The 26407-nt window shown below is 41.5% G+C and overlaps 1 protein-coding gene across 6 annotated transcripts; it reads left to right on the forward strand.

The window, feature by feature from the left end:
- Positions 1-613: 613 nt before the first annotated feature.
- On the forward strand, positions 614-26265 carry LOC139116838 (B-cell lymphoma 3 protein-like). Of its 6 annotated transcripts, none has more exons than XM_070679540.1 (3): positions 614-1192; positions 22781-23438; positions 23735-26265. In XM_070679540.1, exons 2-3 carry the CDS (start codon positions 22949-22951, stop codon positions 24802-24804), a joined length of 1560 nt encoding a protein of 519 aa, XP_070535641.1. In that variant the 5' UTR covers positions 614-1192; positions 22781-22948; the 3' UTR covers positions 24805-26265. The 6 variants fall into 6 exon arrangements, with proteins under 6 accessions (XP_070535641.1, XP_070535640.1, XP_070535638.1 ...); XM_070679539.1 differs by lacking the exon at positions 614-1192 and adding an exon at positions 5293-5464; XM_070679537.1 differs by lacking the exon at positions 614-1192 and adding an exon at positions 12642-13106.
- The last annotated feature ends 142 nt before the right edge of the window (positions 26266-26407 follow it).

Below are 26407 nucleotides of genomic sequence, written 5' to 3' on the forward strand. Positions count from 1 at the left end.
CCATCTGTTCCAAAGACAAAGTCTGGTATTTTCCAAAAGAGAAAAGTTTTATTATTTGAAGGTTACGACGTGGAACCATGCATGGTTACCGTAACCAAGCAGGCGCGTTTTCATTTCTCGCGAAGTAGATTTTCATTATATAGCCAGTAGTAACTTTTGATGATTTTTTCTCTAGCTTTGTTTTGTATGTCAACAGCACGTTTCTTGTTCTACTCCCCAAAACATGTAGAAACACCCACAATTTAGCTTGTGAACACAGCGTCTGTACATGTACAGTGCACTGTTATTGTTTACATTTGAATTCTGGACCGAACCAGAATTCACTTGTCAACAATAACAGTACAGTTTACATGTGCACATGAACAAGAAACTGTTGTTGATATACAAAACAAAAATACAGAAAAAAATCACCGAAAGATACAGTTACTCTGTATGCCGATATATTTTAGGGATGGGAACGCTCTAATGTATTGTCTGGTTTTGTAGTAAAGTAATAGTAAAAATATGCTTTGTTATCGCATGTAATAGCTTTTTCCCCGTATGTCGTCGATACGGTCTCCTATGGGTAAAGCAACCACAGCAAGAACTCAAATTATCCGAACAGCAAAACTTCAGTTCACCACACCTTGCAGTAGAAGTCGATTCATACTTGATTTATCACTCGTTAATTTGTCTGCAGGTTCGTTCTCGTTAGCTGTACAAATATCGCGAGTTTGTTCAGTCGTGGAAAACGATATCGACACCTCACGATAGGAAACATGAGCCACCGCTTATTAAAAACTTTATGGGGAACACGTCGCTTTTGTCAACACCGACTCCAATTGTTACTTTTGAATGCAATTTGTTTAGGCTTTCGGACACCGGTTTGACAAGAGTGACCCCAGTATAGTTTGTCGGTAAGCGAGACGGGGGCCGTGTGATTGGGCGTTTGGTTGGCCGGATGCCAGTTCAAACTCTGGCCGACAACCGCGCTGCGAGACACACGGCATACAACTGTGTTTGTGTATTGATTCGAAAACCGCTCAAGACACTTTGCGACGTTCCGAAAGTTGACGTCTACGCTGCCGGAAAGCCTCTGCCAGCGTTTCCACGTATGCCTTTGGGATCATCTCGCTCCTGTGTGAAAAATGTCAAGACCTCGGCGTTTGGGCCACTAAAATGTCGGCGATGTATACGAGCGTTTAATCTCCAGGTAGGCGTCCCACTTTCGTCTCACTAATAACCAGGTATTTTATCATTAAATGGTATGAGCTTGATGCAGTAATTTACGACCATTATGCTTGCTTTTCTTTTCTGAAAAATCGAAGAGTGTGGCAAACCGTCACATTGATATTGGCCATGATATATTTAAACAATTTACCTATATTTTCATCAACGAAATCTTCAAAGCATTTCGTCACCACTAGAAACGGGTGTAATGCAGTTAGTAATACTTAAACAAGAACAATAGCGCGGTTATTTTTAAACGAAATCAAACCACGGCGCTGGAAACCGGACTCCGCTCCGAATCGATCGTTAAGTAGTGTTGGTGACTATCTGTGCATGTTTCTTTCACCTATGCAAAACTACACCGACCGCAAAATGGTTGAATTCCTTTGTTACGCAGGGATAGCTGGGTTCAAAAGCTGATCCCAGTATGGCCTTGTCCCATTTTATGCTGGCTGTGTTGCACTGCGGTTCTGCTATATAAAGGAACGGCATCCGTGTTTTTGACTCATGTGCACAGCTCGTAGGTTGTTTTTTTTTTAATTTTTACGCACACTTCAGCCCACACCTGTAAGGCAGTAAAGTCTTTTTACATGGATATTGTCGTATTTGGTGTGTTTTATGTCACTTTACGTCTTTGGATAACAATCTGTTCGAACTTTGGCTGAACTTTGAAGCTCTTCATGTCACTCAGGCTGGTTGCTAGGATAACTGTGCTCTGAATGGAACTAGCTCGTCACTCCTCCGTATCAACAAACCAGTTATGCATAGTGCAGAAGTTGTGAAGCAGAGAGAGAGAGAGAGAGAGAGAGAGAGAGAGAGAGAGAGAGAGAGAGAGAGAGAGAGAGAGAGAGGAGAGAGAGAGAGAGAGAGAGAGAGAGAGAGAGAGAGAGAGAGGGGGAGAAGGGATAGAGGGAGAGAGTAGAAAACACAAACTACTAATAAATTTGATAGAAGAAAAAAGTGTGCTCAACCAGTGTTTCCGTCTTCAATGAAGGTTTCTTTATTTAAACCTAAATAAGTTTAGTGACAGTTACAGAGACAAGAAATTAACAGAAAGACAGACTGGACCCAGAACGACATGTCGGCGGAGATTTGTAGGGCAAGACGTCAGTTACATTGGTTGCAGCATCCGCGCAGAGTTTAGCATTACATCAGCATGTATTGGTCGAACAAGATCTTTTAAAGAAATTCATCATAACCAACCATCAACAAGTACAAATAGAACTTACATAATCTCATTTTCTGGTGGAAGAATTGTGATGTGAGCAGGTTTTTGTAATGTATGTCATTTTCATGCTGTATGTATAGTTAACTTTGATGTCATGACGTCAGCAGGGCTCGAAATTAACTTTTTTCCCTGGTAGTCTACTTGGGCGACCATTTTCTGACGTTGGTAGCCCAGTGACAATGGCTGGTAGCCCGTGCATATTTTAGTTTACGGATATTGCTTTTCATTAACCAGACAAGAAAAACCATTTTTCAAGATTCTTCACATCAAGTGAAATTCTAGTCATTTGATTTGAATACTTGTACACCTAATACTCAAAGGAAAGGGGTATAAGGCCCCCTAAAATGTTTCTGGTCCTTGACATTCAGCAAAAGTGATGCGGCGACGCGGTTTTCTTTTTTTCCTTGTTTTAATTCTTAACAACGCTGGTTTGGCTCTATTGATGCAACAGTTACTGTCTTTCATCACTGGCTGCATAATACTTTAGCATTTTTGGACATGCAAACAGGGATAGTTGTACTGATGAGTATGTAACCTCCAAAAAGCCACGACACAAAGGTTCTGAAATGATGCATGCGGTGAGCAGAAACGATCTTTTTTTTTTGCCTAATGGACAACGGTGATACTCAAAAGTTTGGTGACCTGTTGACAACTCGTTTCATTCTCAGAGTTGTATGCCAATTTTGACAGTCGTCATGACAACGACCACGACCTTCTCAGTGTGTCGAGACTGGACATTACTGTAGCAGGGTTAAAATGGACCATGGGCTTTCTGCAGGAAGGACGCATGTTGTCTGTGATTGAAACATTATGATCAAAATGCAATGAAAATGCGTTTTCATTGGCCATCATTTCCTGTGCCTGTCATCCAAGTACATTAGTTGAGATATTGAAACTTTATGCAAAGATTCACCGCTTGGTTGTCTTTGTAATTTGCATAACATAGTCATAGTCTGGCCTCACTGTGTCCAACTGGATTTGACTGCAATTCCAATAGCTCGTTCCAAAGTGACGGGCCGGACATCGCACGCCAAGTACTGACTGAATTTTATGTCCCGGTCTTTTGTAGTCCGTGTTGGCTGCCATTTCATGAATTTTGGTAGCCCCAGGGAAAAGTTGGTAGTCTGTGGACGCGGGGACTACAGCTAATTTCGAGCCTTACGTCGGCCCTCTTGGTTATGTGTGATGTGCGTGGAAATGATCACCGACCTAAACATCGCCAAAATTCTAAAACGTCTGGTCGTTGCACTTGCAAAATACGACTTCGTCAGCAGGGTCCATCACTCTAGTCCCATATAAGATATCAACTGGCCTTTTTACTTTATTTGATTGTCATGTAAAAAAGTTAGCCCGCATTCGACAAACTGGAACTGTCATCTTTAAAAAAGAAATTGGAAAATAACTGTTGTTCCTGTGGTTGAAATACTCTACTATACGCCCAAGGCAAGTCATAGTAACAAAGTGGTTGGTGTACAGTAGTGCAACTTCGGAGGGGGAGGCCCTAGTGACCGTTTCAAGGAATTGCAGTGGTTGAAAATGGTTGTCTTGTATTGCTTAGACAATGGGTGCAACGTTAGAACGTTCAAATTCTTCACTAAGAGTTTGTCTTCTGCGACGCGAAAAGAAATAATTTTTTGAAATTTTAACACTCCGTGTCGTGTTTGTCTACGTAGAAAAAAGTTATACTCCGTGCGTAGATATCAGAACTTATATTGTGCCGTAGATGGCGTCCTTGTCTGCCCATTCCCCCTTGCCGAATGAATTTGTCAACCGGCCAGCAAGAAACGTACACCCACACCGATCCAGCCTCGCGGGCTGGGCCAATCATTTACAACGTCAACTAAATAAAACTGACCTTGATGTGTATATTTAACCGAATCACCCTGTTCATAAAATATTTTAAATTTTTGGTGAATGTTTGACGGGCTCAGCGCCAACATGGGAATCCCCTCAAACGACAGGACAGAACACATGTGATTTCCCGTTCAGTACTTCAGAACCACTTCAACAATTTACTCCTGGCCGTTTGCCAAGACTGCGCGTGTTGAGATTTGGCAATGTTTCAAAAAAATATTATCGATTGTTCGAGTCGTCAAGCTGTGAACTACACCGTGACCGATCGAGCAACCAGAGTTGCATTCCTTCATATTTCACAAAATCCTCGTTTGAATTCCATACTTTCGGGCTTCCATAATTTTGTCTGTACTGAAGTTTTCCTCAAATGACCCCCATGTTACAAGAGTCTGCAATTATATTTAATCAATTTTACTGAGTGGTATTCTCCGGACAGTAAAATGTGCTGTTGATTTCCTTTTGTCAACGTATGCTAAGCCTTCAAAGAGAAGCAGTTTGCTAACATATGAAAGAGGAGTACAGGATAACGAGTTAGACGATAACGAGCAGGCAACAGACGAGAGACATACACGTAGCACCTATAGAGGCATACCCGTATATACTCCCACTGATAGATCTCGATACATATTTTGTATACGCACACTACTACATTCCCTTCTTCAGCCAACATCACAATTAATATTTTTAGCGTCTTAAGAAAACAAGCAGACGAAAAACAATCAAAAGAAACGTAAATAAGATCGAAAAATTACGGAAAATGCAATTTTCTTCTCTCTGGTTTACTAGTACCTCATATTTCTCAAATAACTTATGGACGGGTGTGTCCGCGTGGCTATGTGTCACGTGATGTAAACAAAGCATCACATGGTCCCTTGGCTATGTCGCAATCTTGTCACGTAGTCTTCGGTATGTCTGAAGTTGACGTAAAGCCCCTCTTCTTTACATCATCCACATATGCGCCGCTCGACTTGTAATTTAAAGTGCGTGTCGAAACCGGCAACAAAAGAAGGCTTTGTAAAAAGAGCGCTAAAAATAAAACGTCAGTTTGGTAAAAGGAACTGCGAGTAGAAAGTGATATCATTCTTAATCCCCCGCTGATACGAAGTACATCTCTACAAAATACTACACAGAATCCAGAAAGTTATCGTTTCAAGTGCAGAGACGCGTAAAATAGTAAGTAGTGAGCTAACTCAATGGTCTGGTCTTCCTTTTTAATCCTCATTCTAATTTTCACCTTATAAAATCATTATCATTTTTGTTTTGTATGTATTACTGTCCGACGTAAACAATGTAAACTTAAACAGTTACGTAAATATGTACTGCCTAGAAAACTGCACGGGCCCTTTGCGCAGTAGTATTATATATGAGAAACAAATTCTAGAGTGTGTTTACAATCAACCACAGTTAGTCCCTACATCTCAGGTATGGAGATTCAACTTCCTTATATATTCCTACACTTGTCTAAAATACTACACTTATCGATAACATTTTAAGAATTTAATCAGTATGATTTCGCTATGAATGCTTGGACTCAATGTTAAACGTTGCCGACATGCTCCCAGAACTTTGACGTGCATGTTCTGTGTTCCACGGTGCTCACAGATCTTATTTGTGACGCTTCGGAACTTTTCGCGCCGTGCCATTTCGCGCGTTCTCGGGGATAAGACGCACCAAAATGTAACGCGCTATAAGCCTACTGACTTCAATCAAAGCGCCACTGAAGATCGACAGTCGATCTTTCTAGTGCTGCGTAGGAAACACAGGATATCGAAACGCCATCGCCCATCCTCAAAGCTTTAATTCGTATCCGCGAAAAGGCTGTAAATATTCGAAAAATGCCTTCTTGTCTGATCTCGCGACGCAAGCTTACCAGGAAACTGATTTACCATTCGCGCCGCAACATTAGCTTACGTGTTGGCATCTGCCACGGCATTCTCGCCAGCCAGAGTATGATTTCCGCTCTGCGGACCTACGCAAAAGTCTCAGAGGGTAGCGCCAAGCTGTTGCCGTAAAGGGGTGTGTAGTTTACGACGATGCTTCAACGGACACTTGTTGACCCATAGACAGTAGAGGGGGAAGACTTCCCCCCTCTACTGTCTATGGTTGACCATACAGTTGGTAATGATAAATTCTGTCGCCGATTTGCGAAGAGTGTTGTTGTTGGCGCGCGGTCTTTAAATACGCTGCTATTTATGACCCGATGGAATGTAGCGCTCAAAATCTGACAGAACGCGCCAAAGAATTCATAAATTCTTTTAGCTCATTTCTTTTAGAGGATATTCATTTTGAGATGATCAGTGAATCATTTTAACTACAATACAATTGGATTTGGAAATGATCGAAATATTTATTTGGAATGATCGATCTGCTATGTTTTTCAACCATTATGCAGAGCGACTTTGTATTCGGAAAGTAATAAGCGTCCAACAACGCAAGATGTTCCTTTAATGGAGGGAGTGGCGTGTCCATCGATACTCGTCAATATCCTCCATTACCGAATAAAAATTGTTATCTTCACCAGCAGAGGCGCCGCGCCATTTACCGAAACGTTGGAACATGCACGTGCGCACACACACTCGTCAACCACCGAGTTATTCTCCAAATGATAACAAGGTGAACCTTTGTCAGTCGGTTACCACACACAGAAAAGGAATAGTAGCTAGGCGTTTCTACCGGAAATGAGGTATTTCGCAAGGAAAATATTGAATGCGTGTAAAACCAGGGAAAATATTGAATTGTCGTTCGGAGGGAAAGAATTCGAGAAAATTCGATAAACTTTTAAGTGGCATTCGATTTCAGAGTTATCGTAGACTGCGAGAATTATGACTTACTTTGTTAAAACAATCGCCACAAGAACTTCTTAACAACTGTTGAAATGGCCGTTGCGAAGGTTAAATTTAGAAAGAAAAGTTACTTCAAGTATGAGATGTGGCCCTTGTAAGGCCCTCAATATACGCAGTTGTCGATTCAAGGGTTTGTCACTCACAGTCAGTTTGAATGTACCTGTTGCAAAAATTGGGTCAAACGTGAAGGGGGAGGGGTTGTCACTTACTGTTAGCGCTGTATTCACTGGCATGGTTGCGCAGTGTCCAACAGCAAGGTGCAGAATCTAGGTCACCAACTAGGTCATATTCTGTGCCAAATCCCGAGTGTTAACCTGAGATAAAAAGCAACCCTTCAGCCGGAGGGTCAAACAGCGGCCACCGGGCACATACTTTTAAACCTTCGTTGGTTAGATGAAATTTATTTCCATCATGTGTTGTGTCAAACCCACGTCCGGTGGGAATCAATCATCTATTCGCCGCCGAAAGAGTTACCTTGACGACGGCGTGCAAATTTCAGAGTCCCTGTATGTGACTTAGCAACATGGCAATACACTGTTTGCGTTTCCAGATTATTTCTCATTATCAATCACTTTATTTTTCTCAGTGTTCATCTGTGTCTCTCTGATCAATGATATGTCAACTGTAGGACAGTTCTGCCGGTCGATAGCCGGAGGTCGACGTAGCCCAAATCTTTGCTGACGATATTAAGTAGATTCAAAGTTTCGGGTCACTGAGAGAGAGAGAGAGAGAGAGAGAGAGAGAGAGAGGAGAGAGAGAGAGAGAGAGAGAGAGAGAGAGAGAGAGAGAGAGAGAGAGAGAGAGAGAGAGAGAGAGGGGATGGAGGGAGGGAGGGAGGGATGGAGGGAGGGACAGAATAAAAAATAGATACTGTAAATAACGTTAGTGACAGTTTCAGAGACAGGAAATTAACAGAAAGACAGACTGATCCGTATCGACGGAGATCTGTGACGTCATCTGCATTTCAAGTCTTGGATAGTGTCAATGGTCAAAATAGTACAGCATTTGTATTGTTTGATATCTTTGCTTTATTATTTTTCGAAATATTAAAAAGAAAACATTTTGCCAGTGGTTCACCGACACTCGTGACTTCCACGAAAAAACTCACAAATCTATGTTCACATGTTTTTATAATACATGCAGACGTACATATGGTATCGTATCGTGACTCAAAAGCGGAAAAAAGAAATAGAATCGCAGAAAAGTAAAACTTAATAAAGTAAACAATAGATCTCTGGTTATTTTTTTGTGGATTGTCACCTTGGAGTAACAGGTCGTTGATTTGTGTCGAGGGTAAAGTCACAGTCCCTCTATAGAGGGACTGTGGTAAAGTTAATCCTTGTCCCACGATGCAACAGCGAACGGCCTTGCCTGGACAATGCCCTTTCTCGGCAATCTTTGATCTTATCTGTCTAAAGGCTTCCATGAAGTTTGTCAAATTTCGTCTGAAATTTTGCAAAACTTGTAAAGATTTACCAAGTGAGGTCACCCGACACATGGCCACAGTCCATTTATAATCATAAAGATCTTGAACACTGCATTTAACTTAAATTTTAATCACAATATCGATTAAATCGTCCCAACCCTCGGACTACGGACTCTGACAGCTGAATTCTATCGATATCGATATCAGCAATATCGACAGCAGTTAAAAATAATACGGAGTTGTACCGGAGTATGTAACTGAGTTGTTTTGTCCCATGGTTCCAAAGACGCCTGACCTTTCACACTAAGGGGTTATAAATATCCCGAGGATATAACTCCTTTGTATTGCTATTGTCAGCTTTCGAATTAAAAAGAAGTCTCTCACAATGCATGTGTGTATTTTTAGATTTCTTTTCCCAAACCGTTGTACCCGGTCTATATTCATTGCCTTTTGTTTGATGGCGAATAATTGCACCAGGAGAAGAGACCAATTGTTGAATTTTAAATAACCGAAAACAGAAAATGGTGTGTGTCTCTGTTGTCATGGTAACGTGGCTTGACCCGAAGCCAGCGTACCTCGTATGACTATTGGCAAGCCAAACTTTCAGGTTTTTATTGAACAGGGTATGTGTTTTGCCAGTCTCTGTATGATCCGTCCCAGCGCGTCTGAAGTCCCTTTCAGCGCGTTCAGCATCTCCCAAGTGTGACACTGGGCATCGTCGTACCTGGACGCACTCGTGTCATTACCTCAGCCTCTTTACGATGACAAAAACACGAGAAATCATTTTTTGTCCGACAACAGACACGTGCACTGACTGTTTACTGCTAATATTTTCAGAGATTTTGTTCTTGAGCACGCGCACATTTGCTTCATCTATTCCGTAAAATACTAGTCTTCATATAGCACAACGTTATTGGTGACCAATAAATTCTAGTTCACACAAAAACAGATCACATTATTACTCCTGTACAGGATGTTTTGAGAAGTTGAACATTTCAAAATGATTTGGGTAGATACAAACAGAAAAAAATGGAAACGGTACAACTAATGTACTCAAGGCATCAGTCCGCAGTCCGTTCTGTATGTGCCTCGTGGACTTGCAATAATATATCTTTGCTTATATAGCCCTGCGTACCGTGCTGTGTCTTCCCGGCATTGTACGGCCTCCCACCATAGCCGTATAACGCCGGGAACACACAGCACGGTACGTAGGGCTAGGCGTCTAATGTTTTCGTTTGATATTGCAGTCCCCTGTCGCGAATGAATCGTTATTTTTGGGGGGGAGGGGGTGCACGGGTGTGACTCTGTCATATAAAGATATTAGCCTCCATGACATGTCGACAAAAGATATCAGGATTTCATCAATAAGAGGGTACGGTGTCACAGTGAAAATTCTCTAGAAATGAGAAAATTTCAGTTGTGCGGTCACTCGCGTTCGCGGAGGACTATTTACATTCAATAACAGGTCCATCACCCCTGTCCTCTTGTTTGTCGTCGCTGTTTCGTTGCCATTGGCAACAAATGGGAAGAGATCAACCACCCACAAAAATCATGACGGTTGCCAAGTATACGCATATTGCCTTTGACGGTCTCATCGTTCTGTTTTTGATCGATGACGGGTGAAATCTGTGTCAGCGTTTGAGCGCGTCAGATACCTATTCCTTGGAATTCCTCTTGGTACTAATCTGTTACCGTTTCATTTCAATCGCATTTCACCTCGTCCATCGACCAATCTATCTGTTTGTGTGTCTGTCATACTATCTTGCTCCATATATTCTCATGCCTAATGCATGTAACATATTCATATATCTCTCTGAGTGTATACTCACATAACATCGATCGTCAGTACGTGTTCGTCGTGCAAAATTTACATGTTTTAACAAATACTCGAGTTACTAAAAGGGAGAATATGGGATAAAATAATAAAATAAAGCTGTAAATTTTAATAAAGGAGATGCAAGTTGAAAAGTATAGAGCTTGAAAAAAAGATTTCTCACATGCGTCCTCACTGCATTTCCGACGCCTGGCAAGACGTCGTTATAGCAACGTATTAAGCGTCTCAGTGGACGCCAATAATGTACGCTCGACAACTAATAATGTTTGGGGTGCTCGTTCGAAAACAAGCCATTAAGGGGTACCATAATGCGGATTTCATGCTCGGTGAGGTTTAATTATGCGAAGTAGGGTCCACAAACACAGCTGAAAACCGTCATATTATTTTCAATTAAAACTGCCAAAAAACAGACTCACCACCCGTCATTGTAACAACACCGTGACTGTCACTGACCAAGAGTTCGTTACCTTAAAGTAGTAATAACGGTACACACTGAGGTGTTCTGTCCGGGATAGCTGTCTAATCTCTAGGCGATATTCGCTCTTATGTCTTAATGAGGTGCTCCACTGAGCACTAAATCAGTGAAAATATAATAATTACGTGTGCCAGACCTCAAATGATCCCATATGAGATCGGGAATGTGACACATAACGTAGTGGCTGAGCTTGGACCAGTGGTGTAAGGAGATTGGGACACAGAAACAAACCGGTTTGGACACGCATGATAACTGGTGTCGAGCTGACGTTTGGACACAGAGAGACAGACATACGTATGGGCGGAGAGATACAGAGATGAAGAGCTAGCATGTACTAGCGATATGAGAGAGAGAGAGAGAGAGAGAGAGAGAGAGAGAGAGAGAGAGAGAGAGAGAGAGAGAGAGAGAGAGAGGGGGGGGGGGTGGCTAATACCGTTATTGGAATGACACTTATAACAAAGCACGGCTTCGGTGAATAAACGTTCAACGACCTTTGACATCTTGAACTGTTTTCATAATTATATTTCATGATAAATATTTTTGCTTTAGTTGCGTTCTTAATTTCAACGTCAAAAGAGTGTTCTCTATGTAATCTGTAAGGTAAACTCGCTGTTGTGGCGCCGGTTTGCAAAGTCAACCCATTATTTTGATTAAAATCGTGACATCGGCTTCAGATGAAGTGGAAAATTTGTTCAACAAACCCATCCATCGGCAGCGTGATTAATTCGAGATGTGCTGACAGGAGTGTGGGGCATTTGTAAACGTAGCTGTCTAAACTGTATTGGTTTAGAGTTAATTTATCGGATTGAACGTGCGACCGTATGTCATTCTTGGAAGTTGAACTGTACTACCCGTACTACTCGCAATATAGAAGAGGTTGATATGTTTACTTACAAGACTGAACTGTCGTTCTAAGGACAGGCCGAAATAATAACAAGAACGACAACATAATAATTACGAATATAAACACGGTCTGCGTATCGCCAGGACTATTATGTACCAAGATGTATTTCAAAAGTTGCTCAACGTAGGTTTATCACTTCCGAGGGTTTAAAGTGTGGAACGCTTTACCTGCAGATATCAAACAAAGTACTAGTCTAAGCTTATATATCTTCAAATGTAACTTGAAAGAGTCAATCAGAAGGAATGTTCCCCGTAGTTTCTTTCTTCTTGTGCGTATTTCTGTGATCTGTAGTTATTCAGATTTCTTTTTGAATGAGCCCCGATGAAAATTAAGCTTACTGAAATTACTGTATGGTTACTCGGCCGCTCAGTAAAGTGTAAATAGATAAAACATAAACAAATAAAAATAAAATACATCGTGAATAGGAAGCTCATAATATATACACAGTGTCTATTTTAATCAGCTTGATTCTTCAACTATTCTGATATCAAATTTTCGAAACACCCGAAATTGTTTTTACTGGTTATGGTGACCAGTTATATCTTCCATGACACTGTCTGTAAACTGAACAATCACCAACAAAATTAGATAATTCGTTAATATTTTGTCTTCTTCAATATATTTTATTTATTTTTTAATGGAAAATAGCACCGACGTCAGGAAGGGGATATGTCTAATGTGTGTTTATTCCCACGGAGTTGGCCTAATCCCATACACGATTCAAACAACCACACGTACTGCCCGACCCGGTGACGTATCGTTGTCAGGGAAGTAGAGGGCGATTTGAAATAATAAATTTGACTTGAAAGCATCGCTTGTACGTTCGTTGCACCCTCCCAAAACAAACACCCGAGAAACGTAGCGGGCTATTACCGTCCAACAATGAATATCTAATGCACTCGGGCCCATTGAGCGCAACACACGAATTTGGAAACAATTACATTTTACGGTTATCCAGACGTGTCGGAGCGACATTACAGCGGGTTATACAATAGCCGGAGTATTTACGTCGCTAAGTTTGTCACCTGATCAACATTTTGAACGATTTCCTTGCCGGGAAGACATCAAAACATTCCTTGAAGACGTAACCTTGATTTGAAATGTACATAGCTGGGCCAACAAAACCCCGCATAAGAATGAACTTAAAAGGCAAATAGACAGGCTACCGTTTGGCCTGGTTTATTTCACCATGGGGGTGGTTGGTCAGGGACATTGCGGTGAGTCATCCGGTGAGGTCTTATATAAAATCGTACAGTGTAGCGTACATAACCAGTGTACAACAAGGCTCGACCTATTTCACAACGCTGCCTGTAATGATAATCCTAAACATTTGGTAAGTGAAAAACGTATGCCATTCCTGTCAACACTATCCAACTCCCTATCTATATCTATCTATCTCTTTATCTCTTTATCTATCTATCTATCTATCTATCTATCTATCTATCTATCTATCTATCTATCTATCTATCTATCTATCTATCTCTATCTATCCATTTGTCTGTCTGTCTGTGTATCCGTCTGTCTGTGTCTGTTATCAATGAACCCATTTGCTTGCATGTCTCTCCGTCTCTATCTCTGTGTATGTTTATCAATCCGTCAAACTTCCAACTTAACCATAAAAAACAGTGCATTTACGTGTTCAAATGAATTAGCTAGTAGATTTACAATCCTGAACGCACTATTATTTCGCTTTTGTTATTTCTACGAACGATAGTTTCCCGACTCGTCGTCACAATACTGAAGCTTTATTGCCGCGTTTATTACTAATATCAGATAGTGTTCTGAGGGTAGTCTCGTGCTTCCGTTGTCGAACATGCGAAAGTCATGTTCCACAACACACATAGGTGACACTGTCCATCAACTTATTTTACAAGGTGTGGACTAATTTCTAGTGTTTAGGTGAAGAAGGCTTATATTAAACTGTTATCAGTCTTCTCTCACAACCAAATTATATCATAACAATTCATCGGTATAGTAAGAAAGTCCGAATAAAGTTTTGATCACGTGAACTTGACAGAGTTGAATAACTAGGGAGCGTCATAACGTTGGTATTCAATCGCTGAAATAGTAAGACGATGACCCCACCTAGCTTTGACTGTGGGCTGGTATTGATCCCTTACACACTGCACACACCTGTTCGACAGACAATGGCACATACTCATCGTATGCTGGACTTAACTGAGCAATGCTTTCGGCACTTTACATCGCCAAGCCCCGTTCATGAATAGCCACCGAATCTCGACTGAACGCTCGGCAGACCGGACAAACATTCCCGTCCAAAATAAAGCTAAATATTTGACACTTGCGTGCTCAATTCTTAGCATTTTGATAGACCAGCATATTCACCGTAAGTGTGAGTTCACGCGGTTGACCTTTGGCGGTCAATAAAGATTTGCGCGGGAACCAGCCTCTTTTCGTTCATGAATGTAATGAATGGTGACGACTCGGTACTGAAAGAAATACGGGTTGGGCCAGACTTAAGACTCGACATTTCTAAATGCGCTATTAAAAAAAGTACGGTAAAAAGCATTATGATGGGGACAAAAGCAGTTTTTAAAGAAAGAAACAAAAAATCGCAAAACTATCGACGTCAAGTCGAAAACGGTCTTCGACCGAGTTTGCACTTTCGGACGCGATATCTGCGAGCCAGTTCGACATTAACTCAACTTCGCTATTTAATGTTTGTTTTTTATTTGGCGGGAAAGTTTTCATTGAATTTGCCAAAAATAGACGCGAATGCTTTCAAATATCTGGGTGATCGATCGTGATTTTACGATGAACGTGTCTTTGGCGGCTGAACGACTCATGCCCTGATAAAAAGAAAAATTAACAGAAAACTCGTACCCTTCGTTTAGACATAGACCCTAGAAAAAAGATAGTTTAGGAGAGAAAACTATTGTGAATTTAACGATTATGTAAACGAATGTAGTAAATAAATATCATAAACGTTAAACGAACCAGTATAAACTGGTTTATAAGCTATAATATAGGATTTGCGCCCTTGCTGGACACATAAAGCCAAATCTGGTGGCTAATTGGCCCGATTTGTTCGGACAAAGAATGATAATGATTATAGCGAATACTGCTGAATTTACCCGCACAAGGAAATAATCGGGCGTGGTGTTCGATTCACGAAGAGGATCCACGGTTCTTTTACAATTGCAACGTTACATTCATTCTCCATTGTTTTGCTATAGGTGAAAGGGCGTCGACACAGCAGTAAAACGCAAACAATAGTTCTGCCGCAGTGAACGTGGCCTATGACGTAGTTTCATCGGAACACGATCGATATTGTGTTGAGCAACCAACGCTCGTGACCAATGGTATCGATCGGTTTTGACAAAGCGTATTTGTAAACAAGACAACGTGGGTTCTTCGCACACCCATTTTCTCGTGCAGGACAAGATCGCGAAAGTCAAATGAAAAACCAAAACTGACATTTGCCATGGAATGGGACAAACTATAACCCCAAATAGAGCTACTTTGGTCTCCCCAGATTCGCCCACATTGACCCAGTTGCGTCATGTACCATGTTTTGAAGTTCATTGCTTGATTATCAAACCATCGCAAACAACGTCATTCCCGATGAAAACAATCGATATAATCACTTCAGTGCGGAATGTGGGCCAAAGTTCAACTTGTCGGCCTACCTACATTCGCTCAAACTGAAAAACTTTACTTGGCAGTGACAGTTTCCGAGGTTAATGACCGAGAGAACATCCTCGTTTCCGCTGTAATATTGATTTCCGCTTTGAGGGTAGTGCTCTTGTTTTTTGAAAAAAGAAAAATCATTTAAATTATAAATTTCTGATGCCGATTGTGCTCATGGGTAGAGTAAGTGCAGACGAAACATATCGTAGAGTGAGTAAAAGTGTATGTCAGAAAAGCGCCGTTTGGACTTACAGGAGACACATTCTCAAATATGTAAGTTAGTAGTCACAAAATTCCTAGAATGACTAACTTTTGGTGATGTTTGAGTGATTTTGTTCCAAAAATATGATTTATCGTCTTACCTTTTTCTTAGAGCATCGTGAAATATCAAAATATCAGCTATGTCAACACGATGCACTGTTTTACGAAATGCAAATGATCATTTTTGGCGCGTTAAATTTATTTAAGACAAAATCTAATCGTCAAATACAGGCTGAGCATCACGACTGGTTGGTTGACGAGACGAGCACACTACATTTCGCTGATGTTGACGTAATTTTTGGAGAAACTGTACTTTAAAAAACAAAACAAAAACAATACAAAAACAAATATGAATACTATAATAGCAAAAACATAAAAAGTAAGAGCTCTGGTCTGAATAAAAATAAACGATGGAGATACCGTGCCGTCCATGCTGTCGACCCAAATACAGGCTATAGTGACAGTCTGGTCCGGTGTGCTCTGGTTTGTACGACCTTAGATATTTAATTGAACTGGATTAAAATACCCATTACGACTTCGGTGAAATGATTGCAAAATGAGTGAAAGGATGGTTGCGTTACATCACAAAATGTCCTTTCCGCGTAGCGCTTTTGAGTCAGGTGACCAACTCGCGACCGTACACCCCGCCGAGTTTGACGTCATCGGGTTTGTTTGTTCTTCATGATACAGCTAACAAGTCGATGGATATAACAATGCCATTACGTGCCACTGCGCCCGACAGAAGCAAACAATACGATCACCGGTGAACAATACCTTGTAGACTCTCGTCCCGCGGTTCGGAGTAACTGTTCACAGTATAACTGACGCAAGAAGCGAACGTGTTATTTAAAGTCAAACTGTAAAGGATTTTAGCCATTCTCAGCGAATATGCTCAGCACGGAACTCGGAACGCAGTAGACGTTCGCGGATCAGGCAAATCGATCTACAATCGCAGGTAAGGCGACTTTTGTACGCTACTCGTTAATTTGGGTCAAAGAAGCTCGGGGCTTCAAGTGTAAGCACATACAACTACCATACCACGACTGTCTTAGTGGCTGTCTAAGGTGTGAGATATGTAGCGCTGCTCGCACGGACAGTTTGTATTACAGCTCAAAAGTAAATACGTTCGCTGGCTATAGAGTTGCAAAAAAGTTACAACTTGTCCGGCCATTTTGATTCGACAGATGTACGTGTATTTCGCAAGGAGCAAAGCCCTTCAGGTCTTCGTACCCCCAGTTCCACCCACTAATCCTGTACAACCCGATCACATTTACCGTTGGCGGGCTATATCTTTTGGTCGAAGTATTCCCTGGTAGTAATCACAGGACCTTAAACAGTGAAGTTAGTGTGTGGGACTTTTTCTCACAATATGGCAATGTTCCAAAAGTCCCATACCACGGTCCGGTACTGACCGCTTCTCGGTCGGTGTTGCCGCGCCATAAAAATCAAATCTCGTCTGATAAGAGATCGACCTTTATCTCAAATTCTTCGCTAGTCACAGCTTTTAATCGATTGTAAATGCAATCGACGACCTTGTTGAACTTTGAAACTACGAGACTGCGATAGCGACAATCAGCGGCACGCCACGCTTTCAGTGAAATTAGATAGCCCATCATGGACACACTGCAACGCACGTAAGCATCTAATATCTACAGCATTATCTACCTGTGCAGATGACAACCTAGAGGAACTTTGAAAGTAGATCAAACACGCGGCAAAATTTTGAGAAAAAAAACTTGTCAGGTTATAATAGCTGTTCAAATGCTATTTCGATTTTAAAATGGGCTTAATAATTGCACCAGTTTCGAAGCAAACGATAACGGGCGAAAAATATCGCGCCCAATGTTGGTAACGATAATCTTGATTGATTTAGGGTAGTCTGCCAAGTTTAAGCTTTATTTTGGTTGTAAACATGTATTATAACAATTTATTATGCTCAAGGGTGTTGGCAGGGCGCCAAATAACAATGGCTATATCGCTCATATGCGTATTCAAGGATTAACTTGGCTTTGCGTTGGATTCCTTGAAGAGACAGGTGTCGAGAAACTCGTGTCGGTCATAACTGCCTTGATACCAATAGTTGGTACACAACATAATTCGCAAAATCCCTTCGCTCAGATCTGACGAAGGTGGCATATTTTCAACACGTGTTTTCGTCGAGTGACGTGTTGATGTTTGTGACGGAGCCAGCAGCCCAACTAATCCACTTCGAAAAACAAGACCATACAGTTGATTTGCAGGAAAGGCGATGATTGACGGGAATGTTTGGGTCTGTGCTTGTTTACCATAGAATGAATGAACACCCAACACCAGCTGACACTTGGTCTTGCTATTGTTTAAAGTCACACCGAACAAATCAATATTCCCTGACTTTCAGTTATCATTCAATACAACAAGTTGAACCTGACAATGCCACGGTGTCAAGTTTTGCAGACGATGTTAATTCGTGACGATTCCGAAAAAAAAATACGCTTCGTGGATTTTTATCACTTTATCCAAAAACACGCAACCGACGAAAAAACCAATTTAACAGAAAATAAACTAATCGATTTTTACGAGGAAATTACAGTTCAATTGTCCTGTTATGATCCTATTTGCAGACCTCGCGACCACAGCATTGCTATAACTATTACAAACAGGCCTTGGAATCAGAATCGTTGGATTTTTCATTTGCATCCAATCTAATCTGTATGCTTCAATTTCCAAGTGATCCTGGCATGTTGCATAAACTTTAATAAATCTCCAAGGCTCGACGTAAACAAACGACTTTAATGTTGCGTGGCTCTGTTGATATGAACAATGCATGGAAAATATTTCTCACCCGATGAAAGGATTAGAGCTGTTTTCCTCGACCTGCGGAAAAACAGTTTGCACCCGATAATCCGATTATTTGGATGCATTTTCGGCTTTTCGCGAAAACAAGCAACAGTGTGACCTAAGGACGTGACTACCCATCATGCATCAGAGTTATGCCCTCATGTTTTTCAAATAGTCAAGAGAAGAAATCAGGTTTCTTGCCGTGGGGAGGTAATTTTTCAGGCCTACGTTGTTTTAATCAATTTGAAAAAATAATAATAGTACCTACGATTTATTTATCCCTCTATTTCGCACAAACACCTGACTTAATCCCTGCTGGTGATAGTGGAACAGACCGTTTGCCTCACACTGACTGGTACAGTGGGACAGTTTGATCGAGGATATACTGTCAAAATATTGACTTTAGAGCGACAGCGGTCGTAACGTTTTGAAAACTCAAACTGCATATATTGCGAAGAGCTTTCCCATCTTTTCACTTCGTGCATCTTTGGTCGGTAGGAATATTCATAACGCGATTATATGTGGATAAATTTAATTAATAATTCGTCTTGGGTAGAAATATATTTTGAATAAGAGCAATTTGCAGCATGCTTTGGTTGTTTAAATAATGGGTATTCCCCCCTGGCGAGAAATATAAACTTTTTGTCATTATTCAGAAAGAATAATGGAAAGACTCATTAAAAGTGCATGGACCCTTCGCTTTTGTCCAGCTGGATTCATTTAGCTTGTAGTGCCATCTGACATGCCACTATGGTACAGTTCCAAACCCAACGGCCGTGGTATTCCCAAATTAATGGGCGTTTATATCATACTAGATTTACACTCGTTGCTTGTTGACTTAGAGATGCCTGGTCCCTACTTGAGAACCCTCGCAAAAAATATAAATCAAGATATCTCAATTGTGGGAAGACAATGGTTTATTGCGTTATACCGCTGGCAGTGTCCCGGATGTCAGGGTGTTCAAAGGATTTGTTAGGCGTCATTAAGGCACTTAGTTAGCGTAGAATACCAGTGACAATGTGACTCAGTGTGCCTGCGCGTTCTTGGACATACTGTCGGGCGGACAAATTCTGTCATTTTTAAGGAAATTGTCGCGTCGACTTTTTGTGCGCGAAGTTTCCATGTAGACCAGTACAGTAGCGATGGTTAATTAAATCTTTAGGGTTAAAGTTCAAACCAAAAGCACTTATTTCGGCAGTTATGCAGAAAATGATATGATTTGTAATTGAAAAGGAATTGTCACATGCACAGTTAGCCTGTGCAGTGGTTTGAAAATACATGAATTCTCAGGTACTTCACAAAGTATGGCATAGCATCTGAAATGCTGAGACAAAGGATGCCAGTCTGTTTGAATTACAAAGCATCTCTCCTGCCCCCAAGTTACGAACTCAATCACGGTGTTTTATTAGGTTTCTGACAAAAGGGATCGATCAGGCTTTGTGACTGAGCATAGATAATGGCGCATTGATGGAACAGACAACCCCGGCGTCTATGCACGTTCTGCCTCTCTAGTTCAAACTGGCTAGTGTTTGTTTTCACGAATGGGTCAAGATCATATGCGAATGTAGAGACGCGACACTGTTTGTTATGCTCTTACTGTCTCGAATCGAATCGATTCCCGAACATGTTTATTTGTAGAGTAGACTTGAGAGACGAACTTTAAGTATCACCAAGCAATGAGGATCTGTCAAAACATTGATACACAACTCGTCGTTACAATGGACGGTGTGTATGGTTTTCCTTCGACGCGAAGCAATGGCGCCCCCGTGTTTTACATCGATTCTGATGTGTAATCTGTGACGCAAAACCTTGCTTACATTGCAAAGTGTCGCGAAGGAGTCACACGATTTGCTCAGTGTGACTGCTGGTCCACAGCATCTTTAGTTGAAAGAGAGCATCTTATTGGATCGCAGAGCAAGGCAGCCTTTATCGATGAAATATTTTCCCGTCTTAAAATGCTTGTAACAAAACTTGCTTGATTAATGATCTATAGCACACTTCATTAAAGTGAGAATAGTATGTAAATATTCTATTTGATAAAATGAAAATATCGATTAATTTTCTTGTCAATTGACACATTAATAAGGCATTTATTAATTTCATTCCATAGAAATAGAACAGAGTATTTCGACCAAAGCCAACTAGAGGGCGTCTTGTAAAATATCCACAATCATGTTCCATTTCAACTCTATTAATTTTTGACACTGGACCACACTCTACGTTGTTCACCAGTTGTCTTAATATCCCGGATGTAATGAAGGCGCATTTACAAATTTACTCTCTACGGCATACAATCCTGTGCTGTCCCCTGATCTTGTAACAGCTTCTTGTCACTTTGAACTCTTGTGTGACGTCGCCACATACAAGACAGCAGATGGACGCCGTTTGCGTGAATTGATTGAAGCTACAGCACGCAAATCACGATGTTTTGTTCCTGTCAACTTAATCGATCTGAAGATAGTTGACTATTTTCACCCCTTGAAATTAAACCCGATAAAAGCCGCACTCTGTCCTTATCAAAGAAAGCGTTTGTGTAATAAGTGTGTTTACATAGATCCCGCAATAACATGTACGTCATTCAGATACGGATAATTGGCCACTGCTACCTCTGCCCAGCTGTTCGTACAAGTGTTTGTACGAAATGTGATCTTCCTCTGTCAATTTTTTTTCTGTGACTGCCTTCTGGTACCACTCGCTTTTCAGATAAGTGATGCGGTTATCGCCAACAAAACACGCTTCGCAAGCAGAATGACGCATGTGCAGTGATTTGTTGCGCTGATCTTCTGGTGTATGCTGAAACCTTTGCAGTATAAACATGTCAATCGTAAATCGGAAAGCCTATGCCCCTAGCATTGTTTTCGAAACACTTCTTCTCGCTGGCTCCTAATTACAGAATCAGCCTCGGGAGAAACGTCCAGAATTTAAAATCTAACAATGCTACGCTGTCTGACCTCGTTTTTAAAACGTGTCCAGAAAATAACATATTCATATTCTTATAGTTGTTGAAATTCAAAATGTATGTTTCCCTATTGAGTCAAGAGGCCGACGCCATTTGAACTTTAAATTTTCCTAAATTTAAGCTCGCTTGTCCGAAGATTCGAGCTCGCCGATTTTCATTCTTTCCCCTAAAGTTATCATAGAACTTGACGAAGGCATTAGTTCTTAAACTTCGATTTCGAGCGCGTACTGCCCTGACGTACCACTCTGCAGTTTACACTTAAAATATAGACATTGCATTTGTACCATGTACCTTATCTGCCCTGAAGTTCAAACTTCTTGTGGGGAAACGGTAGTCAATTCGTCGATGAGGACGCAGGGGCGTGAAATTACCCTATCAAAGTGGGCTGGTTGCGTGTCGTCGGTGACCTCAGAACAATAGAGGTCACGCAATGAGCTGAAACACGAGCCAGGGGATAGGGTATTTATCTGATCGGATTTTGCGGTCAAAACATGTTTTCTTTTTGCACGCGGCTTGTAGGGCCATTAATAGTCGGCCACTTTCACCGCTACAACACAGTCTAGTACTAAGCCGTTCGGTCGTTGTGGGCTGGGGAAGAGCTCGACTGCACAAGCAGCTATTGGTTACCAGGGTCGGTTACCGCCTTTGAATTCTGCGGTAAGTTAGACCGCTGGGACCGAGAGTGAGTCGTGTCCGAGGAAGTTGAACTTTGACGGCTCGTCGGAAATACATGTATCGTACGAAAGGGGACTTACACATGTACTTCCGCGGTTAAATCTTCAGGGACATTTTGAGGGCCAGGTCGCCATTTCCGTGTATTTGATACACTCTTTTTTATGTGGGCTCCGGCAGTTGATGTGTTCATCGTCACGTTCACAATTTTTGAGACAACAGGCAAGTAGACTGTGCGTTCGCGATACAGATTCCCCTTGAACAACTCAGTTAGATACCGTACCCAAATTTTATGTATCGGGAAATGTGAAGTGTTTCGATCAACGGCAGTTCGGCTGAGAGGACACGCCACGGTATAGCAATGGGCTGGAACGGAATTCTTGTCAACGCGTCTCTATATACCAAACCACAGTAGAGACAATTTCTCAAGGTTTTAATAGTCATTGTGCATGCGCACCACCAGGGCGCCTTCTAGGCTTCAGTTAGACAGACTTCTGACTTTGTAAAGATATTTCTTTCAATGTGTAGTTTTGTTACGCACGTCTGAGCGCTTGAACAGCACACACAAGTGTGGTATAGTAACTTATTAAAAGCAGAGCGTTTTACAATTTGATGAATAATCGATTTGTTCTATTTGTTCCTTGCAGGTAAACCTTAGGATAACTCCGTGACAACGCAGATATACCCTACAGAAAACAAGAATTTGAGCAAACCTTTTGAGCAACGCCTGTCTCTGACCATAACATAACCAGACATCTGAATTGAATTTTCGAGCCGTATCTCTTGTGAGGCGTACTTTCTGATAGATTGTCCAAATGGTGCGAGACGAAAGATCAGCAGTCATGCAGAAGAATAAGTCTAAAGAGGCTAATTATCACATGACCGAAGCGTTCAAAAGCAACAGCTTCACGCAGATGCGGACGGCGCTGAAACTGTCAGGGGTGGATCTGAACTACGAAGACCCCAAACAGGAGAACATGATACCCATTATGAAGTTGTGTTACACCGAAATCACGCCGAAGAACAGACGAGAACTCGCGAGACAGATGATTCAAGAACCACGGCTGGACATCAACAGTCAGGACAACCAGGGCAAGACAGCACTGCACCATGCCTGTTCAATGGAGCACGAGGACCTTGTTCGGGTATTTTCGGAAGATATCGACATTGACCCGAACATTCAGGACAATGAGGGCAATACTCCCCTGATGGCCGCCACACAAACGGGAAACACCTCTGTCGTGATTGCAATTATAAACTGTTTCAAGAAGTTTGGACTCAAAGTGGACCTTGCAAATAACCTGGGTAAGTGTTCCTAAAATGTAATTTTTGGCGACTGTGGTACGTTTCATAGCTCATGATTGTATCACTGTCTGTAGCATCGTGACGCCATCGTCTGTTTTCAATGACCGCCACTTTGAACACATCCCGGAACCGCAACCATCGTAATCATCATCATCATCATCATCATCATCATCATCATCATCATCATCATCAGTTGACACGATCAGTACACATAAACCTGACGCACACTACTTTGACGGCAATATCATTTGTTACCTGTAGTAAGTTCTGTTGTCTTTCTTTTTAACTCTTAACAGGCGTGACACCACTTCTAGAAGCTGCAAAGATGGGTTACAATGACATTTCAAGAGTGCTAGTAACCATGGGCCATGCGGACTTAACAATAAGGGACATGGTTGACTACGGCACAGCAGAGGAGTATGCGATGGAGAGTGGACGTTGCCACACTCCGGACATTCTTATTTTATCACCGATCGCCCAGAAGAAGACCGAACTGAGAAGAGCGCGCGAAGCGCGCGGCAGGAAAATATTATCGGACTACACGAACTCATCCCGCAGCACGCCGCTCTCGACTCGTTGCCATCCGATTTCTGACCCGAGAAAAGACTATGGCTTTTTCGTCGTGAGTAGGAACGGTATGAACGCTGAACAGATACAGTGCACCCGCCGGGTGACTTTCCAGATGGGACGGCAAGTCATGCAGAGATTAACCGAACAACCCGACGCCGAAGAAACCGAAGAACAAGAAATGAACGAGTACTACGAGCAGCTACGACAACATGCCGGCTCCCTTCCGAATTTAGCCGATCTTGACGATACTAAGCGTCGCATGAACAATCCTTTGAGCAAGTCGTTGCCTGGCAACGAAGACGTTAGCTTCGAGGGCAGAGCTCGCGCTTGGACAACTGGAACTGTGAAACTACCACCTGTGAATCAAAGTCCTTGTAGCAGGAGTCCGCCTAATCAATCGAAACTTTCGTCCTCGCCACCGAGATCGGGTTCACTCTCGACATCGCCAAAATCCGAAACATCGCGCCAGCGAAAAGTGGGTGTGGGATCGCGCCATGTAGTACCCACATCCCCCAGTAGCACTCCGAAGAGTCCGCCAAGAAGTCCGCGACAAGGCAGCCCGACAGCTCCACAGAGGAAAATCAGTCTACCGTCTCGGCTACCCAGCATGCCACCGAGTCACACCAAAAGCCCGCCCGGCAGTCCAACACCGACACGGCATCGGAAAGTCAGCGCGCCCTCTATGGGTGGATCCCAGGGAAAATCACAAAAATCATCGAGAAATGTCAGAGAAGTTAAATCACACGTAAAACACCCGCCAAATGCTATACCATCGTACATTTACTCCGAGTGGTGAAGTCCACCATCTGTAATATTTCCTCAGGAGAGATAAGAAAAGTAGCCACCTACGAAAACAACATAGCCACTTTTGGCGCTTCTTATTTATTGCAAACTTTCAATTTACTAAAGTATTTTCATTTACCTGAACCAATGATGTTTCAGATAATTTATAATAATGTGTGTTTCAGTTTAAAATCGCTACCGTCCTTAAAGGACTTACAAAGAATTTTTTTTCAGAAGTCAACTCGCATGTAAAAGTTGATCTGCTCAATTGCTTACAACTGTGTCCGATATACTGTAATCTCATCTGAGGTTCATTTTTTCCCAAATAAAGTAGCGCACATGCGTCCAAGTTGATGATTAATAAAACCAAAGTTCCTTATATTAATTTATGCAGAAATCAAAATATTTTATATTTTAAATATTACAGAATGACAATCTTTGCGTAGAATTTGTAAAAGTGTGTCAATTGTTATTACAATGGCGATATGCTATGTACCATTGGTCGACACACATTTGTTTTCTTATAATTGAGATATGAATTTCATTCATTGTGAGTTGTTGGGGGCTTATTGGTCAAAGACATCTATTTTGATTACAAAGCCAAGTGTAAACGTCGACAATTTATTCTTGGTCGCTAGAAATCTGCGAAGAGTTTGTGAAATAATTTCAACGTTTTATTTTTTCAAGAGCAAAACAACCGATGTACATGTAATCTGTGGCATCTTCCATGGGTTGTTGGTCATCATCGGGTTTTTAATTTATTGCTTTCAACATGAACGAATGCCTTCAAGAATTTTACCTTTACATAACATAATTGACCAGTTAAAAGAACATTGGAACCATTCGATTGGGCGAAAAATAATTTCAAGTTAGTCTCAATCGTGTGTAGCTGTAGCGTAGCCGTAAATACTGTAGGGCAGTCCAAAAATTATGTGGAATTTGAAGAATTATCGTTATTGTACGTTTCTGCGCATCCACCTCCGTTTGTGAGCATAACTTATCCGATATACCTCCAGTCACGTCTAGTCCAACAGCCACTCCATGGATGGAGATGTCTGTATTGATACCAAATATACTTTAATGGTTGAGAGTGCACGAAATCTTTATGACTGTGCGGCCGTAAGTTTTCAACTCCGACGTTCCGAATTTGTCTTTCGTCATTATACCGTCCTGCACATGCGCTTTTTGAGATTTACAGTCGTCTTAAAAATGTTTCTTTTGGAAGGCTAGAATTCAAGTCAACTTTCCACGATTTGTCACGATGGTTGTAAGGTCAAATTTTTGCTGCATCAGTATTACTAACAAATGCCTCATCTTTAGATGAATTTACGTGAAATTCTATTTACCTGTGAAAAGCGATCAAATTTGAAAATATTGTGTTAAGACCATCACCATTATTTGTGTTGTATAGTCCTTATATTATTATTATCATAATTATATACAGAGTGAAATAAACTATATATAAATGAACAAATGTTTCCATGGTTGAGTCTGTTTAGAGGGCATACTGACTCGTCAGTTACAATTTCCTCTAGGAAGGGATGCCCTGTGCTCGATATATACCTCCCCGCTGCTGACACCCTACGGATGCACTAGTATTGGGCCTCATTCGTCCG

The sequence above is a fragment of the Ptychodera flava genome, chromosome 18 (genome assembly GCF_041260155.1).
Source record: "Ptychodera flava strain L36383 chromosome 18, AS_Pfla_20210202, whole genome shotgun sequence".
Classification (NCBI taxonomy): domain Eukaryota; kingdom Metazoa; phylum Hemichordata; class Enteropneusta; family Ptychoderidae; genus Ptychodera; species Ptychodera flava.